The following is a 17,219-nucleotide window of genomic DNA, read 5'->3' as shown; positions in this document are numbered from 1 at the left end:
ACCAGCTTTTGCACTCTCCTCTTTCACCCTCAACAAGAGGCTCTTTAGATCCTCTTCGCTTTCTGCCATTAGGGTGGTATCGTCTGCATATCGGAGGTTGTTGATAATTCTCCCAGCAATCTTAATTCCGACCTCTGATTCATCCAACCCGGCATTTCTCATGATGTACTCTGCATATAAGTTAAATAAGCAGGGTGACAATATGCAGCCTTGTCGTACTCCTTTCCCAATTTTGAACCAATCGGTTGTTCCATGTCTGGTTCTTACTGTTGCTTCTTGTCCCTCGTACAGGTTTCTCAAGAGACAGGTAAGGTGGTCTGGTACTCCCATCACTTTAAGAATTTGCCACAGTTTGTTGTGATCCACACAATCAAAGGCTTTAGCGTAGTCAATGAAGCAGAAATAGACGTTTTTCTGGAATTCTCTTGCTTTCTCCATGATCCAGCGAATGTTGGCGATTTGATCTCTAGTTCCTCTGCCTCTTCGAAACCCAGCTTGTACTTCCGGTAGTTCTCGGTTCGCATACTGCTGAAGCCTAGCTTGTAGGATTTTGAGCTTCACCTTGCTGGCATGTGAAATGAGTGCAATTGTGTGGTAGTTTGAACACTCTTTGGCATTGCCCTTCTTTGGAATTGGAATGTAAACTGACCTTTTGCAGTCTTGCGGCCATTGTTGAGTGTTCCAAATTTGTTGGCATATTGAATGCAGCACTTTAACAGCATCATGTTTTAGGATTTTAAATAGCTCAGCTGGAATACTATCATCTCCGCTAGCTTTGTTGTTACTAATGCTTCCTAAGGCCCACTTGACTTCACTCTCGAGGCTGTCCGGCTCAAGTTCAGTGACCGCACTATCATGGCTATCAGGGACATTCAGATCTTTCCTGTATAGTTCTTCTGTGTATTCTTTCCACCTCTTCTTCATCTCATCTGCTTCTGTTAGGTCCCTGCCTTCTTTGTCCTTTATCATGCCCGTCTTTGCACAAAACGTTCCCTTGAGATCTCCAATTTCCCAAAGAAAAAGAAATGCAAGAAAGCCAAGTGGCTGTCTGATGAGGCTTTACAAGTAGCTGAGGAAAGAAGGGAAGCGAAAAGCAAGGGAGAAAGGGGAAGATATATCCAACTGAATACAGAGTTCCAGAGAATAGCAAGGAGAGACAAGAAGGCCTTCTTAAATGAACAATGCAGAGAAATCGAGGAAAACAACAGAATGGGAAAGGTGTATAGTGCTTTACATTATTTCAAAGAGATAAATGTATCTTTGATACTGCTCCTAGTTGGCTTAATGATGTAGTACTCTCTTTATTTTGTTCAAGTGTGGATTGTTTTAATTTGCCAAGAAGCCTCAAGTGCCGCCTCCTTCCTTCCTTCCTTCCTCCACCTGAGGTCAGATGCACAAGAATCTGATGACCAAATGACACTGTCTAACTTTCCATCCAGATCCTAGTAGCTTGGGGTCTTTCCTAGCAGTTACTCCAGTTCATGTGCGATCTTTTCTGTGAATGTCCTTCCTGCTTTGTTTGGGACCCTGTCCCTGTAATCCCATGCCGTTTAGCTGTCATGCCTAATAGCTGTTGTTAGGCCTGCACTCCATGAATCTGACACCTTCTTTCTGTGTGGGTTCCAGGGAAGACAGAGGAGGAGTACCGTCATCAGCTGGGGTGCTATGGAGTCTCTGGAGAGCTAGCAGTCCGCCCTGTTGCCAGTCTGTCTGGAGGCCAGAAAAGCAGAGTGGCTTTTGCCCAGATGACCATGCCTTGGTAAGCCTCAAGTTTTCTTTCAGAACTTAGTGCGATGCGCTTTGCAGTGCTGGGGCAAACGCATCCCCGCACTTCCCGCTTGCTGCTTCAACTGCTGATATGCTGCTGCGCAGTAGCATATTTTGAACCTAAGATCTAGTAAGCTGCCATATCCTGGGTCGCACCGGTGGTCCCCTGGCAACTGGTCTTTAGGGTCTCAGGCAGAGCTCTCTTCCAGCGCTGTTTGTGATGGCCGTGTCAGGTGTTGAACCTGAGGCTTTCTGCATCCAGAGCATTTGCTGTGCTCCTGAGCTATGGCTTCTCCACACAAGGCAAGTGCCTAGCCTAGCATTAGGCCAGGCAGTCTTCTCTCAGAGCATCTTGGGAGGGTCGCATCCTTGTCAACCCAGTGTGTGGCTGCTGTGAAAAAGGCAAATTCCGTGTTAAGGCATAATTAGGAAAGGGATTGAAAATAAAACTGCCAATATCATACTGCCCTTATACAAATCTGTGGTGCGACCACGAAGTACTGTGTACAGTTCTGGTCACCGCACCTGAGAAAATTCATTGTAGAGCTGGGAAAAGTGCAGAAAAGGGCAACTGAAATGATCAAGGGGCTGGAGCAACTCCCCTATGAGGGAAGGTTACAACAGCTGGGATTGTTTAGCTTGGAAAAAGGGTGAGTAAGGGGAGACATGATAGAGGTGTACAAAATTATGCATGATGTAGAGAAAGTGGATAGGGAGACATTTTTCTCCCCGTCTCATAATATTAGAACCCCTGATCATCACATGAAGCTGATTGGTGGGAGATTCAGGACAGGTAAAAGGAAGTACTTCTTCACACAGCACATAGTTAAACTATGACGTTCACTACCACAATATGTGATGATGGCCAGCAATTTGGATGGCTTTAAAAGGGGATTAGACAAATTCTTGGAGGAGAAATCTATCAAATCGCTACTAGTCCTGATGGCTACATGCGACCTCCGATATCAGAGGCAGTATGCCTAAGTACACCATTTGCTGGGGAACATGGGCGGGAGGGTGCCGTTGCACTCATGTCCTGCTTGTGGGTTCCTGGTCGACAGCTGGTTGGCCAGTGTGTGAACAGAATGCTGGACTAGAAGGACCCTTGGTCTGATCCAGCAGGGCTCTTCTGATGTTCTTCTGCAGTCCTGGACTGATAGCCAATGGGAGCCCTGTGTAAAAACTGTTGGGCAGCCTCTGACGTTTCTGACCTTGTTAATGTTGGAGGCTTCTCACTGGACATCAGGGATGTACATTTGAGACTTGTTTTGGGACCCTACCAGGTTAGTGTCAGATTAGTTGAATTTCCTTTTCCTTCCAGCCCCAACTTCTACATTTTGGATGAGCCCACAAACCACCTTGACATGGAGACCATTGAGTCCCTGGCAAAGGCACTCAACAATTTCCGGGTAAGTCTTCCTCCAAGTGGCTGTTTAGTCTGTGTGTGGACACACCCCCTTTCTGCAACCTGTATACTTTTCTTCCCATTATCAACGATGCTGCGCGGTTACATCACCCCAAAGAAACTTCTCTTAATTTGATTACAATATACTGTTGAACAGATTTCATTTTACACAGCATGGAATAGCCCTTTTTTTGACACAGCAAAGCCGTCAAAATTACACAGCTGTCAGAGGTGGACACATTGTGCCCGCCCCAGCTGAGTAAAGCCATGTCTGCTGGCACCTCTGCCAAGGTGCACCCCTGAGGGAAGGGTCTGTCTACTCCATTCCCTTGTGGGGGGGAGGGGATGCCCCATAGCAGGACGGTGGGGGCATGCATGTATTACTCTGTCCCTGGGCCTACTAATCTCCCCTGGCTCCAAGCTGTATGGACTGCAAAGCTATATGCTGGTTAGGGGAATCTGTCCCTGGTGGCTGAAGATGTTAGTGCAGGCTTCAACCACATGGACACATTAAAATTGATTAAAATTGATTAATGTCTTTTAAAAACCACATAAACATGAGGTGCACACCCCTAGGGTTCCCTTAGTATGCATACCAAGTTTCAGGTATCAAGGTTTCACTGTCTTAGCATTACGGCATGGACAGATAGGCAGACGCATACACATCTTCTGTTATCATAGATTTCTTCCCCGTGTTTCATCCCACACTGGCCCTTAAAGGGGCTTATAACAATTTAAATCTATCATAAAATCAACAGAGTACCTAACAGCAGTTATGATTAATTTAAATTAAGAGCAACAAGCCAATATCCGCAAAATACAGAGAGGTGAGTTAAGAGAAGAGCAAATAATAAAATAGGCTAAACCATCCAGTTCTCAAAGTATCTAACAGGATGGAAATTTTTTTAAAAAACCAAAACCACAACATGGGTGCCTCTAGCTCTCACCTGAACATAAAACTCCCAACCAGATCCTCTCACCAGAAGCTTACAATGACCTAGGTTTACCCTCACCCTCCCATGAAAGGTATGAGGGGTTTAGCACCCTTGTCCTCATTCTACTCTAGGAGGGATGGCTTCATTTGAAGTCATCCTTTTGGTGACAGTGCACCAGTGGCAATTGCTACACATGGCAGCTACAGTGCCAAAATCCATTCCCCCGGAAATGCTCTGCTAAAGGCCTGTCAGCATGAAGATGTTTATTTCCTGGGGGACGGAGCATCCTTTACCTGAGTGAAGATGAAATTGGCTCCCAGCTCTTCTTGGTGGTCCAAAAGTAAGGTACAGAATTGCAGTTAGAAACAGAATATTTTTTTCTAAAGCATAAATGATGTATTGTTTGTTTATATTTATAATGATCGTAATGTATTCTAGGCTCTGTACAAAGAATAAAAAACAAATCAGTCCCTGCCTGCAGGCTTACAGTATAATAGACAGGATAGAAAAAGAAAAGGGGCTGGGGATGGAAACAGGAAAACAAGCAAATTTATCTGCTAATTATTCATAAAGTTATATAAAAGTTTAATGAGCAAGTGGAATGGCCAGTGGAAATGAGAGTTCAGGAGAGGAGGGAGACAGACAAAAAAGTGTCATGTCTAAACAGAAGTTTAAGATGCATATCCTCTTCTGAATAGGATAGCTTTAACTGGTCTTCTAAAAGAAAGGAGAGGGGGCTGACTGGACCCCTCTGGAGAGGGAATTCCACAGCCTGAGAACCACAAAAGGAGTGGCCTTGTCTCTAGTAACCATCCACTTAATCTCAGACCCTCTTTATAAGCCTTCTTTCCCCAACCTAGCACCATCCAGATGTGTTTGACTACAACCCCCATAATCTCCCAGCCAGCTATGCTATGCTATCTCCTACTTGTCAGTTAACTTGCTATAGTCTTTTGTTTTGCATTCAGCTGTGGCCAACATAACACTTTCCTAGGCTTTACATTGGAGATGAGATTACAAAATACAAAGCAGGTCCTACAGTAAGAAAGATGGGTACTGTCAGTGGCAGGGGGGACCAAAATAACAGAAGCCCTGAACCAGTAGGAATGTTGCTGTGGAGGAGGCAGCTGATATGGTCTGTGACCTGGAGATTCCCCAACCCTGGTGTGAGGCATTCTTCCTCCATCTTCTTCTAGGGCGGTTTGATCCTAGTTTCCCACGACGAGCGTTTCATCCGTCTGGTCTGCCACGAGCTGTGGGTGTGTGGGAACGGCACCGTGCAACGCATTGAGGGAGGCTTTGACGAATACAGAGACATCCTGCAGGAGCAGTTCCGGAAGGAGGGCTTCCTATAAAGTGGGTTTCCCAGACAGCGTGCGTGAGCTGGTTGGGAGCGGAGTAGGCCGCACAGCAGCCCTCATCCTGCCTGATGGTGTAGCAGGGATTTCACCTACATCGTGTGAACATTAGCCGTGCGATCTCCTGTTGGGTTAACCCTTCCTCTCCCATAAACCAGCACCTGCTGGGGATTGCAGTGGGGAGGAAGAGGAGGAAAGTGAACAGAGTTGCTCGTTCTGCAGGATCTGTGCCAAGTCTCTGCTGGGCAGGGACCAAAGGACAGCAGAGAGGGAGGTGTGGCGTGTCCAGTGCTGCTTGAGTGGTGGAGGGAAGTATCTGCTGCAAGCAATCCCTTCTCTCTTCCCACCTGTCTGTAGAATTGAACCTGCTACTGTCATGTTCGATGAGTATAGGAAGGTTTCTGGTTGTAAATGCTGCTCGATGTTGCACATTAAGTAGCTTCTCCAGGAAATGGGGTGAAACTCCAAACTCGCCTTTGAAATTGTCAGGGTGAGGAATTTTCCTTCTCTCCTTCCACCCAGCCCCCCTGTGAAGAGGTGCAGCCTCTTCATGTAACTTTCAAACACACAAGCCAGATCCTCTTTGGAAAGCACTTCTCTCTTCATGGCTTAGCCTTAAGTTTCCCTTTCTTTCCTGCTCAGAAGGTGGTACTTTTGTATGCCAAAAGGGGCCCCGCTTCCCACTTGGCTGTGATCTTGAGAGAGTAGGCATTGTATAAGCCAGGGTTCTCTCGCGGTGGTGGAGGAAGTGGGGCAGCTAGCCCCACTGTCTACCAGAAGGTGGCGATCTTGGCTCTCCTCATCTTGGGGCTTGTGTCGAAGAATGGTCCACACAACTCTGAGCTTCGAAAGATCTAAATTCCATGCAGGACTACGTTCTGTCCCAGCTAACGCACCATGTCTTGATAATAAACATGGTTTTATGTTGCAAGGTAAGCTTTCAACTCCCTGTTCATCAGCATTGAGGTTGCTGTGTAAATAAAATGGGATCTCTCTGGCTTTGGAGTTTATTTTCCCATTTTTCACCAGATGTAGCTTTACTTCTGCGGGTGATAAGAGAAAATGACCGGGGGAGCCGATCACAACCTCTGCTCCCAAAGTGCACTACAGAGGTGAGCTACTTTCACACCATGTTGTAGAATATATTGTGAGCAGAATGTTTTCTTTTCTGAGGAGCCAGACTTAACAGCAAAAAGCAAATGTCCTGCTCTTGGAGAATGAGAAAAGCTTGAGTACATGCAGCAGTAAAAATCCACATTTCAGTTGGATGTTTAGGTGTATGCTTGCATGTAGGAGGGTGCTTATATATTACGGTTTCAGGGAATGAGTCTAAACATAATGGTTTGAATGGGTACATACATATATGAATGGACAGATGCATGAATTGTAAAACACGGAACAATCTGGCTTTGCCTTAGTACCTAGAAATGGCCACGCTTGTGATACCACCCTTCCCATTTGATCAGAACAATACTGGCTCAGACGTTTAAGTTTTGCTGGTACAAGGGAGGCAATTTCTGACCCACCTACCCCTGCCAGGGAATCCTATCCCACACCATTCCCAAAGATCCTCCAACCCTAAAGAGCAGCATATTTTAAAGGGCTACAGAGAGAAGGGGGAGGCCGGAAAACCCATACTGTGGCTAGAATTCAAGGTCCAGGCTAATATTTTCATGTACACACTTCACAGAAATGGTAGAACAGCCAAAGAGAACCCTCTCTAGGAGTAGCAAGTGCAAGGTTATACCCAACAATTCCTGTACAAGGGCGGAAACTGATTAAGATCTATTGCTTTGCATGATTTAAAGAGGGAGCTGTCACCTCTTTAAACTTCTAAGTCATTCTTACTGCAAGGAACCTATTGAACCAAAAAATTAAAATGCTCTGATAATATGTATTGGCCCTGTTTGGACAGAATGGTGGCAATTCTTGGGTTAACTAATCCACGGTTATGGGGATGCACATTATGCACAAGCTGCTTCCAGTTTCCTGAGACAACCTATGAATGCGACATCCAAACCTGGGCACTTGGGGTTGTTCACGGGTTAAACCACCTTGAGTTAACCCAAGAATAACCCATGGGTTAACTTGGGGTTGTTTAACCCATGAACATTCCAAGGGCCCAGGTTCAGATGTCACAGAAACAGACACAGCCTACAAATACCACAGAGGTTGTTCCAGGAAACCAAAGTAGCTCACACATGTCCCCACAATTTGTGGGTTAATTAACCCACCAATTGCAGCCGGACACCGCCATTACATCTGAACAAGGTCACTGTGTACTGTAGGAAAAGAGTGACAGACAAACTGTTACGTCTGACTTGTGGCTCCTGGCCCCAAATCCAAAGATGCTATTGCAGATAGTTATCCTCTTACAACCTGATCCTGTAGAAAATGTTTTCAGTTACACTGATCTCCAGTTGGATTTGCTTCCACATAGGTGGGTATAAGATTGCAGCCTTAAGCTGTATCCTCTCCCTGCACCCCACCAGGGCCTGCTTTCCTGTTGTTGGCAGTCAGTAGAGGGGAGGGCAATTATTCAAGACAGTGAAAACCCAAGCAGACTGGGAAGAGCTCTAAAACGATCTTGCCAAGTTGGGGGCAGAGACCCACAGAATGACAAATGAAGTTCAGTGTAAATAAAGGGATGCACATAGGTCAAAAACTCCTAGCTCCGCATATACACTGAGTGTGACAGAACTGGCAGCAACTAACCAGGAACGAGATCTAAGAGTCATGGGATAAAGGTGAAAACGGCAGTAGCGTGTGTGAGCTCTGCGGGAGCAAGTCCCGTTAAAGCCAGCGGGGCTTCTGGGTAGACAGCGTATGGGGCCGTGCGGTAAAGAAGGCAAAACCCGTACCGGCGAGTTTTAGGGAAAGGGTTGAAACTGAAACTGCCAGTAGGTTCGTAATGCGCCTACGCCACGCTGTGGAACGCCGTGTGCTGTTACTTCGTTGCTGATCTCGAAAAAGTGAGCATAGGGCTGAAAAGGCTGCAGCGACGAGCATCCGAAAGGATCGAAGGGCTGGGCCGGCTTTCCCACAAGGACGGGCTATCTATGCCTTCGGGGCTCGCTAGTCCTCACGGGTTCACGGAAAGAGCGCTCTGCAGCGGGGAGGAGACGGCGCTTCTGCCGCGCGGGCTTTTGGCCGGGGCGGGAGGCGGTGCCGCCGGAGCGACGAGTCGCGTTTCCGAGCTGCTCGGGGCTAGAAACCTCGATCCGGGCCGGTTCCCTCCTCGCGAGCGTTTCGGTGCGGCCCGGCCGGCCGGCCGGCTTCGATGGAGGGAAGGAGCGCCCGTCGCCGCGCCCCGCCCCGCCGGCGACGGCGGGATCCCGCTTCGGCCCAAAGTGCCGCGGCGGGTCCGGGAAATCCCCGCCCCTCCGAGCAAGGGCGGCCGCTCGGTCCTTGGCCGAAGCGTCGCTCCTTCTCGCGCAGGGCGGCCCCGCTCCCCAGATCGCCTCCGCGCCTGGCGGCGGCGGGAACTCTCCCCAGCGGGAGGGGGGCCGGGCGCAGAATCCGCGGGGCAGAACAGCAGCCGCCCCCCGCCAAGCCCCTCTCGGCTGACGGGCGAGCCCAAGCGGCGGGGCGGGGGGAGCTGGGGCGTTCTTATTCCGCTTTGACGCTCCCCCGCGTCTTCGCTGCCGCCCCCTCCCCCGGCTCAGGTGGCTCCGCCTCCGCCAGCCCCGCCCGGGAGGGGAGGGGCGGGGCTGGCCGGGAGGGGGCGGGGTTGCCGCTCAAGAGCCGGCGCCGGTTGCCGCGGGGGGAGCTGGAAAGGGGAGCCGCGGCTTCTGCTGTCCTCGCCGCCGCCGCGCGGGAGCCTCCCTTTCCCGCCCGCGCAACAGGGGCAAGCGGCCCATCGGCGCGGCCCGCCCCGTGTCGCTCCCGGGGGCACCGCGCCCGCCGCAGCCCACCTCACCCGGCGGCGGAGGCGGAGGGCAAGCCGGAGCCGAGGGGCGCGCCGCCGCCCTGCGCCTGAGCAGCTGGCCCAGCGGCGCCTCCGTCTCCCGCGCTCGCCGCCGCCAGCGCTCTCCGCTCGCGCCCCGGGGCTCGGCGGGCGGGCGGGCGAGCGAGCTTCCCGGCAGGGCGGGCAGGGGCGCGCCGGGGGCAGCGCCCTGGCGGACACGGGGATGAGCGGCCCCGAGGACTACGCAGGTGGGTGAGGCGGCGGGAGGCGTCGCCGCGGGCCAGAGCAGCGGGAGGGGCGGCGGCGGGGGGGCGCTCAGCATGGCTGTGAACGGCCGGGGGGGCCGGGGCCGGCCCGGGGCTCACGCTTGGCCGGAGGAGCCCGAGGAGGCGGGCCGGCGGGCGGGCTTATGCCCGGAGCCTTCGGGTGCCCCCTTGGCGGGTGCGTGGGGCAGGACGGGGCCGCCGCGGGGAGGGCTAACCGTGTGTCTCCGCTCTCTCCCCCAGGTGCGAGCCCCCTGCCCAGTCCGGGCTCCCCCGGCTTCGACGAGGTGAGTCCGGGGCGCTTCTCCGCTCCCTCAGCTCCTTCCTCCGCGGCCTCGCGGCCCTCTCCCCTCCCCCGACCACCGGGGCGGGGGGAGGGGCGCGGGCTCGGCTGGAGCCGGGAACGGGGGGGCGCGCCTGAGGCGGGGGTCGATCATGGGTGCCTGGGGGGAGGGGAGGGGAGCGTGTGTTGGGCCTTCTGGTCTCGCTTGCTTCTAATGGGGGGGGCGCTGGCGCTCTGCTTTCCGGAGGTGGGGGGGGAGCAAGGACGGGCTCTCCATGGACGTGAGGCGGAGTTGTAGGAACGGGGGGGGGGGCGCGGTTGGGATCGATGGCCCGAGAGGCGTAGGAAGATTCCCCCCCCCTAACTCAAGAGGCGTGAGTGTTTTGCCGCGCCGTGTGGCGACTCGATTCCTGAGGGGGGAATGCTGGGGGGGCGGTCGCCAGTCGTGGGGGGAGGGGCGCCCCCCCCGGTTGGGCTCGCTGAGCCTCTGGGTGCCTTTGGCGCGATGGCGACTCCGCCCTCCGGCTCCGGAGGTCGGGGTGGGGAGGGGCCAGCCGCGCCGTCCCGCGTTTTCTGGGCTGGGTGGCCGCCGCTTTGCCGGAGCGCGGGTGGCGGCGCACCTTGATCGGGGCTGTCTTCGCCCGGGGGGGGGGACGCACCCGCTCCCCCCGGCGAAGGCTCCGCGCAGCGCCCCCCGGCTCGCGCGTGGGCGAGCGGCGGGGCTGGCCCCCTCCCCCCCTCCCCCCGGACGGTCTCCCCCCGGACGGCCTCGGCAGCGCAGGCGCCATCTTGGGAGCGATCAGGTGTGTGTATGTGGAAGCGCGGCCCCCTTGCTGGTCCCCGGGGGGTCGAAGGGGCTTCTCGAAGAGAGATGCAGGCGCTGTAAATGTCAGTCATGCATTAGCGGGTGGGGGGAGAAAGAGATGATGAGCCAGCTTGGTCCCTCCCGATTTGGAGAACCAGTTTAATGCGTTTCTTTTATAAGCACGTTGCTCTCCCCCCCCTCCTCCTTCTCCCGCGTTTTCATGAGGAGTTTTGGGGTGCAAAATCTGACCAGATTTAGTTACCCGTTATCTCTCTCTCTCTCTCTCTCACACACACACTCTCTCACTCACTCACTGTCTCTCCCCCCCCTTATACGCGCGCGCGCGCGCGCACCCCCCCCCCCCCAATGGCTCTGAGCAGGTTTTCTCTGGTGGCACTCTTTAGAGTTGCTATATGTGTGAATGGAGGGTTGTTCTCCACTTGGAGTCGACCACTTGCTGGTCGGAAGTAAGTTGGGGTGGTGGGGAGTAAGCTGATGTGGGATTCAAGAATGGGGTCTTTTGGTGATTGCCCTGGGCCTCATGGTGCTTTGCCTGCCTCTTCCTGGAAAAGTAAATGTGGGCTGCTCTCACAGGGAAAAGCAGCCCAGTTGGTTGCAGCCTCTTCCCAGTTCAGGTTTTTTATTTTAATCTCTGGACTGAGGCTTGGCCTGATATACCCTTCCCCAAATTTAATTTCTAGGAGTAGCTTCCCTTGTTTTTTAGACCAGTGATGGTGGTCTGTAGTTGTTTGTGAGCATGGAGGGAGGAAGAGAAGGGAGTCTGGCTTATCTGTTGCTGAGGATACTCCCCTGCCCAGCCCTTTTGTCAATTCTGGATTGTCATTGTTTTTATATGGCCCGCAAAGTACTTGTTTCCTGCCCTGTATGTGGGAATTACTGCTTGCCAGCTCCGATTTCCATAATCCTGGGAGGGTATGGAGGGGCAAAAAACCTCCAGATGAGCACAGCAATTGCAAAGGGAAGCCTTGGTCTGATGGCCCTTCTTGAGTGGCTGTCATGGCATGGTTGGTGATGGGGGAGGATGGCAATGTTGTTCCCAACTCCCTTGTTGTGGCTGGTGATCGTTTGCTGCTTTCCTTTGTCTGCAGGGCGAGACTACGTTTTGTTTGCTCTGATAGGGTATCCACCGGGAAATATCTTGACATTTCCACATACTATTATTATTATCATCAAGTAGCAGGAGAGTTCTTTTCCCTGGAGATCTGTCTCCTGCTATTCTGAAATGTAGTAGTGGAACATGCTCTTCTTCCCTTTGGGTTTTCAATCCGAAGACAGCGTTACTCTTTTTCTGTGGTTGTGGGAAATAGAGATCTCAGCGATTCTGTATTCTCTTCCTGTTCCGTTTAACTCTAGAAGCTTGATAACTAAAGCTTTCTTTCAGTGCCCTCTTCCCCGGTGTTGTGTTAAGGCAGTCTATGGCCCTTGGGGCAAGGAGTGTGCCTCAGTGGCAGACCACATGTTTTGCATGCAGACTGCCCCAGGTTCAATCCCTGACATGTCCTGTTAGGGCTAGAGAAATGTCCTGCCTGAAACTCTGGAGAACTGCTGTCAGATACAAATACTGGCCCAGTGGTCTGACTTGATATCAGGTTCCTATAGCAAACTGTGTTTTGAATTAGTGTTAGGTACAACACTGACCAAAGACATGCTGATAAGATTGTGCATATTGGTTTAGAAGGGGCAAGTACTGGATTTTTGGACCTGTATGGGGGTGGTTTGGGTTTGGTTTCTTAACCAATATATTATACAATGTTACTATAAAGGTATAAAAGAAAGTCTTCCTATCCCAGGCTGCCATGCAAATAAATTATGCATGGCTGTTCTGTTCTGCTAAATGTATAAATGTGGTCAAGGTAAGATTCTGATCCATAAATCTCTGTATCTTTGTAGCCACCACAGAAAAGACAAAGAACTGTAGAAGACTTCAATCAGTTCTGTACCTTTGTGTTAGCCTATGCAGGCTACATCCCGTACCCCAAAGAGGTAAGATAGCTTGGTGTGGTATAGATGGTATACTATATCAGTGGTATAGATGGCTTCTTCTACTCTCACTTGGTGTTCTGGGTGCTGGTGACTTCTGTTCTCTTCAAATCTGAAGACAGTGAAATGGTGCACATCTCTTGTTTTTTCTCTTTTTCCCTTTGTAGAATGAGCCCTGGCTCCATAGAGGCAACATGAGCCCCCAGAACAGCACAGGCAGCACTCAAGACAGTGACAGCTGGCCTTCGTCCCAGTCCTGTGACTCCCAGGTGCTGTCAGATGATGGAGGGAGAAGGAACACTGCATGCAAGGGAGATGGAGACCTACTCCTCAACTGCTCTGATATTTCCAGCAGCTTTTGCACAGGCCGACCCCAGCTAACTAAGAGGAGGAAGCAAGCTGCAAAGAAGCTCATCTTAGACCAAGAGGTGGACAAGAGGGTGATACCAATGAGTATGAAGGACATTAAGCAGGAAAGGATTGAGCCAGGAGAAGAGACTTGTGGAAAAACAAAGGAGCTTGAATCCTGTCTCCCAAGGGAAGAGCTCCAGTCCAATTCTCTTCTAGAGCAATACATAAAGGAGAAAGACTGGATCCATGGGGTGCAAGCAGCTGAGAAGCCTGAGGAGCAAGACATGTGCAAGGAGGAAAAAATCAGCCCTTCCTGTTGGAACACCATAGTGCAGAGCAGTGAGGAAGAACTCCATAGAGATGGCTCCCAGCTTGGTAGTAAGTGTACAAATAAGAAAACTTTGAAAAAGTCGTCAGATTAACATATAAACCTGCTTTCTGCAGATTCAGACCATTAGTCCCTCTAGGCCATTACTGCTTACTCTGATGCAGCAGCCCTCAGAGGTCTCCAGCAGCTTTTTCCCATCACTTGCTACCGCGAGATCCTTCTTGCTAAAGATGCCAGTAACCTGGCTTGTGCGTCACCAGTGAGCTATTGCCTCTCCCTGTAAAGTCAGTATTGTGATCTGAATGCTAAATGTCATATTTTTCCATGGTCAATGGGTTTTGAGTGTGTGTATATAGACAAGAAGGAAACATTAAAGTATCTTAAAGTTCAGTATGATACAAAGTTCTAGTGAGCAGGAAGGAATTATTTCAGGAGACACTGTTGGCACAGATTAAGTAGAGCCAAAGTCCAGAATACCAACACATGAGGGCACCCCATTTATCTGGACTTTTTTCTCTCCTTCTTGCAGCTTTGTGTGAGGAGTTTTCTGCAGCCTCGGACCCCAAAACAGATGGTAAGTAGATAATGGTGTGTCCTAGTACTGCTAGATTCCATTAAGGCAAGCAAATGCATTTTGGCCAGGTTGCTTTTGGGTGTGGGAGAGCAGGCTAAGGCAATACAGAATGTCTCTCAAATCTGTAAGGACTAGTACTGAAGCCTGTGTAACATACATCTGTAAAAACAACTTTGGCCCTGCTTTTAACACTGTATCTCTTCACGCAGAAGATGATGCCTGGGATCTCATCACTTGCTTCTGCCTAAAGCCTTTTGCTGGGAGACCTATGATAGAGTGCAATGAATGTGCCACTTGGATCCACCTCTCCTGTGCCAAGATACGTAAATCCAATGTGCCTGACATCTTCATCTGCCAACGATGCCGTGATGCAAAGCAGGAGATTCGCCGCTCAAACAGAGCCCGGACCATCCCCCGCAAGCGCTTCTGTGACTGACTTTGGTTTGGCAAATGGGTGGGTTCCCTTTAAATCTGGACTGGATCCCTGTTGGCAAGACAATCAAAATGCAAGAACTTCCCTGGGAAATACATGAGGACCCCCTATGCTTCCAAGACTGAAACATGTGTCTTACCCAAGATCTTGGGGGTGGGGAGACAGGTTATCTTCTCAAAGGGGCCTGTAAACTGTGCTGTTGAGATCTCAGGGTTACACTAGAGCAGCAAATGCAAAGGTGGCTGGCAGACACAAGTGACTGGTTTGATTAATTCCAGTGCACAATGCACTAAGTCAGCCAGAAGCCTCTTTGCCTTGTGCAGATAGGGATTGGTGCCTTTCCTCAGCAACCTAGTGGGAGTTGGCCCAAAGTTAGTTCTTTTGTGGTACGATAGCTGCTCACTTAAATTTGTAAGGTTATGCCCCCAGGGATAGGTTTGTTGTTCCTTTGCCCCTACACCTGAACTACCCCTTAGGAAATTAGTTTGAAAGCTTCTGGGACCCTTTCAGTACAGTAAAGCACATATTAAACAGGGCAGTTGTCTTCCTGTGCACACTGTGCTTGGGAGGGAATGTCTTACAGCTATAACAACAAGGCCTCATTCTTCTTTTAGCATGAAGAGCAACATGGGGCAAAACTTCTGTACTGTGGTCATGGCTCCTAATTCATGTAATGGGACTGTGCTACTCCAGTCTTTAATCAGGTTAATCACGAATTGGGGAAGTGGTGGCAATTTTCACTTAATGTAAATATTTTGTATACAGATTCCTAGAAAATGTCTAGCTGTGCTTACTCCGCACTCACCCACTGAAGACTTCCGGTTGCACTAGCATCTTTTTTGAAGGGAATGCAGGAGTTGTGGGAAGAGACTAAGCGTGCATCCCTATGCATGTTTAGACAGAAAAAGTCCTACAACTCCCAGCATTCCCCAGCCAGCATGCTGGGAGTTGTCGTTTTTTTCTGTCTAAACATGCATAGGTTCGCACCTTAAAGCTGTTGGTAGTAGAGGTGAGGGTGATGGCTGCATGGGCTTTAGAACAGGGGAGGGCAACAACTTTTGGTCCTGGGGCTGGATTACACCCCTGGACCACCCCTGTGGACCAGATGATATCAAGGTGGTGGGGCCCCTCCCCTGACATCTGCCCCACCTACCTTGTTAAAAAAATCTTGCAGAGAGAGGCACAGAGAAAGGACCAGTCAGGTCCTGCGAACCCCAGCTGAGCCAGGCTGCTCTTTCCTGCATCTCTTGTGTCCCATTGGGGTGCAAGTGGCTGGGAAAGTGACTCGCCTAGCGCTTCCAGAAGCCAGCTTCAGCAAGTCCTGGCCAACTGCCACATGGGTATCCTAGCTTATCTCCTATGTCTAATCGGAGATGAGAAATGGATTCCCCTTTGTACCACTCAACCTATGATGGGGATTCATGTCCCATCCCTCACCCTCAGGGAGGAGCTTGGGGCAGGGTGCTCAACCCTCCACAGGCCAGAGGTTGCTCTTCCCCTGCTCTAGAATCTGAAGGAGAAAGAACCAGAGGTATGCCAGTGAGCTGCAGTGAAGAAGCAGATTGGGTCCTGCTTTGATTTTCAAGCTGCTGTCATTGCTGAAGATGTTTCACCTAGGTTGCCAGAGGTGAAATTTGAGGGATGTTAAAGGAAAGAGACCTGTCTACTATGCAAATTACTGCTGTTCATTCTGGGGAAAATCATGCCAGCAAAGTAATGTTTTGGAGAGAAGACTGGTCTACTTGCACTCTATATCTAGTCCATGGAGCCTCTTTGATTTGACCCATGTGCCTTTATTACATCTAATACACACCCCCACCATGTCTTTGGCCATGCTTGTAACTACAGCCCTATTTTCATGGTACAAGGGATTTGCAGTGGCTCGAGATGGGTCTTGCCCTACTTAGGATTGCTCAGTCATGCTGTAGGAAGAATTGAGGGAGTGACCCCATGATTCAGTCAATAGCCCTCTGCCCCCTCAAAGTGTTTACACTTTTATAGTTAGTCACTTTCTATTACATATGTAAAACTGTGTTTTCTGGTCCTTGCCCTATGCAGAGTGTATGGAGTGATACGTATAGAATAAAAATACTTTTAATCAAGTGTGCCACTGTTCTGTTTGTTTCAATGAAACTCAAGTTGAACTTGTTCAAAAATAGTTAAATCTGTGAAAAGGGGAGGTTGCCATTTTTTGATATTAAATACACATGGCCTGCACTTCTGATTTATACACAGCAGTATGAAAGGTCAAGTACAGGGCAAAGCCTAGAATTTCCCTTCCAGTAAACTGAAGCAGCCTTTTTTCACCCACAAGAGCCTGTTGCTTAAGTCTTAAGACAGTTGATATGCGGTTCAATCCAATAGAATTACATTTCTGAACAGATGTTCAGATATTTGCAGACACTGAGTGTCCAACACTTGTGCACTTAATACCAATTGTAATAGTTTTCTTTCATATTGATACATTCAATCTTACTCCCTAACTTTGGAATTTATTACCAAACAAGAAACAAACAAAACACCAGAGTATGAATTTTGTCAATACCCCTTTAGAATGTTTAAAGCAATTTTGATACTTTTCATACAGCTGGAAGTAAGAAGTCACTTTCCAATAGTCTTTAATTCTATCCCCTAACATACTTGTACGCACTGATTCAGAATGGGTGAACACAAGTTTCCAGTATTGCTAGAGCGTGCATGAGTTAGAGAGTCATATTGTTCCATAACACATGTGGGTTGAAAATGAATCAAATCACCAACCTGGAGAGGATGCAATTTCTCTCACAATTTTTTGTGGTTATGAGTGTGC

General features: G+C 50.1%; 2 protein-coding genes across 7 annotated transcripts in view; both read left to right on the top strand.

The window, feature by feature from the left end:
• The window catches only part of ABCF3 (ATP binding cassette subfamily F member 3), a 35,188-nt gene extending 28,697 nt beyond the window's left edge, over positions 1-6,491 (top strand). Inside the window, exons 19-21 of one of the 2 annotated variants that reach the window (XM_084847654.1) lie at positions 1,627-1,759; positions 3,089-3,176; positions 5,304-6,491. In XM_084847654.1, the coding sequence (XP_084703780.1) occupies positions 1,627-1,759; positions 3,089-3,176; positions 5,304-5,462 (380 nt within the window). In that variant the 3' untranslated portion in view covers positions 5,463-6,491. The remainder of the gene's footprint in view (positions 1-1,626; positions 1,760-3,088; positions 3,177-5,303) is intronic. The other variant, XM_084847655.1, reaches the window with a different exon arrangement.
• A 1,894-nt stretch (positions 6,492-8,385) lies between these two features.
• LOC146351701 (PHD finger protein 13-like) lies at positions 8,386-16,513 on the top strand. 5 transcript variants are annotated; one of them, XM_084847661.1, is made up of 6 exons: positions 8,386-8,437; positions 9,879-9,922; positions 12,635-12,727; positions 12,892-13,453; positions 13,933-13,977; positions 14,187-16,513. In XM_084847661.1, exons 4-6 carry the CDS (start codon positions 12,919-12,921, stop codon positions 14,411-14,413), a joined length of 807 nt encoding a protein of 268 aa, XP_084703787.1. In that variant the 5' UTR covers positions 8,386-8,437; positions 9,879-9,922; positions 12,635-12,727; positions 12,892-12,918; the 3' UTR covers positions 14,414-16,513. The 5 variants fall into 5 exon arrangements, with proteins under 5 accessions (XP_084703787.1, XP_084703785.1, XP_084703786.1 ...); XM_084847659.1 differs by lacking the exon at positions 8,386-8,437 and adding an exon at positions 9,192-9,620; XM_084847660.1 differs by lacking the exon at positions 8,386-8,437 and adding an exon at positions 9,513-9,620 and having other exon boundaries at positions 14,190-16,513.
• Positions 16,514-17,219: the final 706 nt, after the last annotated feature.

This window comes from Heloderma suspectum, chromosome 3 (assembly GCF_057233095.1).
Source record: "Heloderma suspectum isolate Gila_16-S chromosome 3, 16-S_ref, whole genome shotgun sequence".
NCBI lineage: Eukaryota > Metazoa > Chordata > Lepidosauria > Squamata > Helodermatidae > Heloderma > Heloderma suspectum.
This window is presented reverse-complemented; position numbering and strand designations above follow the sequence as displayed.